Consider the following 7,015-nt stretch of genomic DNA (forward strand, 5'->3'; position numbering starts at 1 on the left):
CTCATCATTCTCTCTTTTGCTCATAAAGATTTAGACCAAGTTAATCTAGGTACATTCAAGAGCACATTTCCACTAGACTGGCTGCTCCTTGTGTTCTTAAACTTCAAATAATTTACCCTTTTTTTCGAATTTGAAATCTAAACTTTGTTGTGGAGTCAGATATGGAAGTGTAGTACAAGCACATTTACTTTCTTTTTTGGTGGCTAAAGGATCACACATATATACTTCCTTCAAACAGAATACTTACATAACACATTTAGATTATGCTCTATTCCTGTCTATTTGTTACATATTTATTTCTGTATCCATTTCTTACATCATTATAGCGTCTCCGTTTTCTAAATTATTAGATGAGGAAAGAAGAAAGAAAAGATTTTTGTTACTGAATGGGATAAATTATAAGAGACAAGACTCGGTTCTTTGATCCAGCGTCGGGATTTCCATGGCCATCTCCATGCTGGTATTGGCATTGCGCAATCCGGGCAAGGTTAATTGCCGTCTCCACAAAAGGCTTTGCGAACGGAGAATCGTCAGAAGTCGCGTCTTTGTTCATCTTCGTCCATGTTTCTTCAATCAAATTTCTTATGTCTTGACGAGCATATTCCTCAGAAAGGCCTCTGTCGCTCATGATGCGAGAGATTGAGTTGTTAGTCTCACCTCTCTCTAGTTCCGCCTACATTTTTATAGCAGAAAAAACAAATTGAAAAGCTGTTACATAACTTTCCAAATGTGAAAATATATCTAATTAACATATAATAAATTATAATACCGTTGAAGTTGCCAAATCATTGACAAGCCGAAAAATAACAGACGGCCATCGCAAGAGATCATGGTAATTCTCTAAGCTCTCAAGTCCTTGATTTGTGATATTTTGGATCATCAACAAATATGCATTAACCAATAAGAGTCCTCCTGATGATGACATCCACCCATTCTCGAGGTACTCCTCAAAACTGGGCGTTTCCTTGTTTTGGGTCCATTTCTTTTCTTGTAGAAAAGCCTTACACATATCAGCCCACTAAAAACAGACAAATAATTATGCCAAATTAGTTAATTACCAGACTGCCAATTATATATATACATAAGCTGAAAATCTCTTTAATATGGGCAATTTGAACATATAAATTAAGATGGTTATTAACATTGCTTACAGCTTTTGTGAGGTAAGGAAGAATGTACACGCCATGCTCTTTGAGAGTGTCATAAACCAAGTCATTGACAGTGTTGTAGAGAGCTAGGAAGCATATCCTCATGTAGTCTGGAAGATTCTGCACAGCTTTGACATCCCATCTGAAATTCATAATTAAGAAAAATTTACAAATTAATAATAATCAAAATTTTCTACTATAATTAAGAAAGTTTATTTTGTGGAGATTTCAGTCAACAGAAAATTATAGCACCAACCTTTCAACAGCATCGGTGAATAGCTCTAGTTCTTCCACAGTGCCATAAACGTCGTAGACGTCGTCGATGACGGTGATGAAAGCAACCACTTTTGTTAACTCTTTGTGGAGGTTGCTGTATTGAGGTTCAAACGCCATCCCAACAGCCCAGAAAAAGGACTCCATAAGTCTGTCTCTTGCAAAGCTCAACTTGTTTGTCAATCCCATGTCTTTCCACCACCTATAATATTGCAAGTCAAATTAACCTAGTTATAAATATCTACTAAATGCTTTCTTTCATGATAAACAAAAAATCGACATAGAAAAATACTTGAAGACATCAGTATTGGTGTTTAGCACCACAGCTAATAAAGAGTTTTGCCTCAGTATCTGTGCATGAGGCCAACTTTCTGTTAGTACTGTGGCGTAAAATATCACCAGTGCCTTTTAGCATTGTTCATCAATATATACCTCGATAAGTCTTTCAGATCGTTCTTCAGTGTGGATTGCACCATGTTGAAATCCCACTTGGCGAATTCGAGTAGGATTCGATTAGCGTCCGACCTTTTATCATATGCTTCGATGTAGCGTCTAGCTTCCAGCCTTTGCATTCTTTGGTGCAAAGGAATCTCTAATGCATGACTGATTTCCTCAGCGACGTCTTTGCTTAAATTACCTGATCTGATTAGGTCATTGAGATGTTTCCGTGTGAATTTCCTGGCCTCATCTAAGAGGTCCTCTCCTGGGAAAGCGAGATGTGAAGCTTCGTAGAGACTTAGCACGCCTTTGACATCTTTGAAGAGGGATTCCTTGAAACTGCCATTATGATCCTTGAAATTTTTAAAGATGTCTGTTTTAGGATCATAAACACAATATTTATTAGTTTAAATTATATGACAAAGATAATTAAACTGATTGATTAGTAGTACACAGAGGTGCCATTAATTTTTCAATCAATTAAGCTGCTCCTTTTACTTTTGACCTCAGCTAAAAAAAAAAAAAAAAAAAAAGTGTCTTCCTTGCCCCTTGAAATCCTGAAATTATAATATTTACATAGAATTTTCTAAAAATACCAATTTTTTAATTCTTTGTGTACCCTAAATTTTAAAGTTTAATTACGTTAATTTTCTAATTTAAAATCCCAAACAAACCAAAGAAAAAAAAAAAGAAAAGAAAGACACAAGAGTTTAAAAAAAAAAAAATAGTTGTACTGTAATTTTAGTTTAAAGTTTTGTTTATTTCAACCCCCTGAAAAAGAAAATCTTATGTGCCTATAGATTCTTTTGTTTTGTTTTATTTATTTATTTAATGTTCTTTTAATTAGTTCTCCGTAACTTTATTTGTAGGTCTCTCTCTCCTTCTCCTATTTTTGCTCTAATTTTTTTAGGTCCGTCTTTTTATATAATTCGCCCCTTCTCCTCTTTTTTTTTTTCTTTTAGGTCCTTTTTATTTATCCTTTTACTTTTTACATCAAAATTTTATTTTTTTATTTTTATCCTAAAACTTTATTTTATTTTCGCTTTGGTTCTTTTTGTCCTAAAATTTATTTATTTCTTCACTTTAACCCCATTTTGACCATTTTTTTTATTTTTACATAGTAACTTTATTTTTTTATTTTGGTTCTGTTTGTCCTAAAATTTAGTTATTTCTTCATTTTAGTAATCTCTTTTACCCATTTTCTTTTTCCTAAAATTCCATTTTTTTTTCATTTTAATTAATTTTACCTTAAAACTTATTTATTTCTTCATTTTAATCCTTTTTTACCCTCTTTCTCATTTTTGTCCTCAAATTTTATTTTATTTTTCGTTTTGGTTCATTTTGTCCTAAGACTTATATTTTTTCATCTTGGCCTTTTTTTAGCTTTTTTTAAAATAATTTTTCCCCATAAACTCTTTTTTTTTTCATTTTGATTCTTTTTGCTATAAAACTTATTTATTTCTTTAAGTCATTTTTTTACCCTTTTTCTGCCTTCTTGCTCTGAAACTTTATTTTTTTTTTCAATTTTTCATTTTTAAGAATTTATATTTAAATTTTATATACTTTTAATAATAACACGGTAATTAATTACTCTATTTTGGTTCTAAAAAACAACTCTCAAAAATCTTTTTTCCTTTTAAAAAATACAGGAGTAAAACAATCAACCTATTGATATTGAAAGACCATTACGAGGCCTTAATGTATTACTTTTTTTTTTTGTTTTCTTGAAAAATTATTCAAACATATCTATCTCAATCTTGTGGCAATTTCCTCTTCAAATCACATTTTTATACGTGCTTGTCTTAAAACAAGCATTGAATTGACCGTTAATTCAAGATTGCTGAGCTAAACAACCTAGAATCAAGAGAGCATAAATCAAATTATTTTTTAAGGATATAACAAAAGCTAACTGTTGGAGATTTTTGGGATAGTAATAACTGCCCTACAATTTCGTGTTTGCTTAGTGAGAATTTTGTATTAGTGCTTTATCGTGGATGTGTGTCATAATTTATAAAAATAATGTTAGGGATACAATAAAGTCTAATCCTAACTTTTATACTGACTTTTGAGTCATCATTCTTCTATTAATAGGTGCATCTTCTTATATTATTAATTGATTGAATTTTTTAAACATCTATCAATAAAACAATGACAATTTAAGTGTTGTTACAAAACTTGGAATCATAATTAGCATCTCTAAAATTAATATATTTATAAACATCAGAAGAATTATAGTTAGATCCAAAAATTAGTACCTTGAGTAACATTGTTAAAGCCATGTTGTCTAAGGAGCCTGAAACTGAGAGCAGAAGCGTGTAGGCTTTTCTCGATTCCAGAATTAAATCCTTCCAGTGAGGAAATCCTATCAAGGGCTTTCCTTATATCTTCCTCAAAACGGTATCCCAATCCCAACCGTTGGATCTCATCAATCAACTCAAGTGAGGCCACAAACGAAGCATTCTCTTCATTAATCATGAGTCTTACTTCTTTCTCCAGCTTCTCCACTTTCTCCTCGTATGTTTCAACCTGCGTATATATGAAATGTCGTAATCCATACTTGGTCAAACATTAAAAATTAATAATCGTGAGGTATTTGGTATATATATCTATATCTATATCTATATCTATAACCTGCTTTTGGTCAGTCTTTTGTTTGCTTAATGCCCTTTTCATTTTTCAAGGTTTTAAGTGATCACAAAAAACAAAAAGAAAAAGGTTTAACTATGTACAGTACAGTACAAATTAAAACAAAATATATAGTCATGAGTATTATATCATATAATTACATGGTAAGTAGCTTCAAGGGACTGCAGAAAATCGTAGCTCCAAGAAGATGGCTGGTAATTAGCCGTCTGTCTGTCTGCTGTTAAACCCGAACTTTGTCTGGTTGAAGAGCGAATTACCAGCTGAGAGGTCCGGGAAGACGTGGTCGAGGTAACTATGCCATGATGGGGCCTCCGTGCACTTTGTAACGTACTAACTTTGTGTGTAAAGAGGCATCCAGGGCTCATGCACAAGAGCTCGGTTGCCATGTTTTATAACAAGTTCTAGTGTAGTGTATGTGTCGAGTCTTATTAATTTAAAGAAAAGAAAATGTATACTGGGTGTATAAGTTATGTCTCTCACAGGCCAGTTTGTGCAGGAAAAGCTGGTATATATAGAAAAGGATTAAGGACGTATACATTTTCATCCAAAAAAAAAAAAAATTGTATACATAAAAAATGCTAAAGGTTTTCCCATTTCAAAAAAAAAAAAAAAGGTAAAGGACGTGATTAGGACTCATTAAGAGGACCCATGCACAATTTTAGAATTGAGTTTTTAAGTATACTAGTTGAGCCACGTGCTATGCATATAAGGAATAACTTTATAAGTTTAATCTCCACGTCAAAATACATAGTATCGTTAGAAATTAAGTTTGTTAATTAGATCAAGAGAAATTTTTTAAAAAAATTCATATAGAAAAATTTAAAATTATATAGGAGTTTTTGAGCAAGAAAAAAAAATCTTAGGTATAGGGACATTTGAAAGGAATTATTTTAATTAAAATAAAGTGACAAAAAGAAAGTATTTCAAAGTAGGATATTATATAAACAAATGTAACAATCAAAAAATGTTAGGAAAAAGTCAATAAGCAAACGGAAAGAAGAAAAATAAAAAAATAAAAAGATGAGAAGAGGAAAACTTAAGAAAGAAAAAAAGTTATAGTTATATAGGAGTTTTTGATAAAAAAAAAAAGAGTATGGATATATTCAAAAGGATTATTTTAATTAGAAGAAAGTATTTTAAAAAATATATTGTAAAAAGTAAAAGAAATCTCAAAGAGGAAAATATAAAAAAGATAATAGGAAAAAAAGAAAAAAAATTAAAAGAGGAAAAGTTTAAAAAGACAGGAAAAAATAAGAAGAAAAAAGAAGTCAAGACGTGCCTCCTAAGTCGATTTGACCGTTTTTATAGACGTTAGACGCTAGATTGAATATATAGATCGTCACGAAAATAATAAACTATAAAAGAGCCCTTAACAAAATAAAAAAAAGCATAAAAAACAAAATAAGACCAGAAAAGAGAAAAACACACCTAAAAATAATTAATTTGTAAAAAAATATTCATAAAATAAAAATAAAAGAAAAAACATTAAAAAAAAGTAATAAAAGTAGAAAAAATAGAAAAGAATGTGAAAAAAAAAAAGAGGGTGAAGGGCTACCATAGAAAAAAAAAAGGGTGTAAAGATAACTTTTGCTATAATAAGAATGACACGAAAAACAATTAAGTATGGATAAATTTTAAGAAAATTAGTTTAACCATTGACAAAATGCAAAAGACATTATGTTGATTGGAGCAAAGTGAGCAAAACTTTTTTTTTTTAAAATTCGTAAGCAAAAACATAAAAAAGCAAAAATTTAAAAGAAAAACGAATAAAGATAATAATGTAAAGAAGGGAAAAAAATGGAGGAAGAGAAGCGATCACGTGACAATCTAAGTAGATAGTACTATTCAAGAACTTTTGACTTTTTTATGTATTATATTAGTTCATGAAATATGAGAATTGTATTATTTTGGTCATTGATTTTTTTTTGACAGATTACTTCTTTTATATATATTTTTAATAGTTTTAAAAATGTTGTATTAAGTGCAATATGTTCTAATTTAAAAAGATTTTTAACAATATTAGTGTGGAGACAAATCAATTTATATATCATGTATAATTTTCAGTTATCACATGATGAGTACATAAGAATCTTTGTTAAATTGCCCACTTTAATGTGAGATCAGGCTAAATTTGTAGTAAACAAAAAATAAAAAACAAAAAACAAAAAAAAAAGAGCAATTTAAATTCCTGGAGTCACGCTCGTGCATGCAAGGTAAAAAGCATGGTGCTTTTGGTTGTTTTTTTTAGATATTACGGATCTTTTATTTATACGTTTAAATTAATAATTCTTCATTTTAATATTTAAATTTTAAATTTTTTATAAAATTAAAATATTATAATAAAATAAAAAAAATTTAAACATGAAATAAACAGACTCAAATTGATTCTCGAATGAAGATTGCGGTCTTGCAAAGGCAATGATTGAGATACATCCACGTGGATCTGTCACATTCACACAAAAGCCACATATCTTATTATTATTTTTAATTTTTGTGAATGTCAATTAAAC

General features: G+C 30.0%; 1 protein-coding gene across 1 annotated transcript; it reads right to left on the minus strand.

Moving 5' to 3' along the window:
* Positions 1-204: 204 nt before the first annotated feature.
* LOC21401277 (isoprene synthase, chloroplastic) lies at positions 205-4,921 on the minus strand. The gene is made up of 7 exons (XM_010111265.2): positions 4,646-4,921; positions 4,115-4,385; positions 1,854-2,232; positions 1,405-1,623; positions 1,152-1,290; positions 770-1,018; positions 205-673 (listed from the first exon to the last, which is right to left on the minus strand). The coding sequence occupies exons 1-7, from the start codon at positions 4,889-4,891 to the stop codon at positions 380-382; spliced, it is 1,797 nt and encodes a 598-aa protein (XP_010109567.1). The 5' UTR covers positions 4,892-4,921; the 3' UTR covers positions 205-379.
* Positions 4,922-7,015: the final 2,094 nt, after the last annotated feature.

The sequence above is a fragment of the Morus notabilis genome, unplaced genomic scaffold, assembly GCF_000414095.1.
Source record: "Morus notabilis unplaced genomic scaffold, ASM41409v2 Scaffold199, whole genome shotgun sequence".
Taxonomy (NCBI): domain Eukaryota; kingdom Viridiplantae; phylum Streptophyta; class Magnoliopsida; order Rosales; family Moraceae; genus Morus; species Morus notabilis.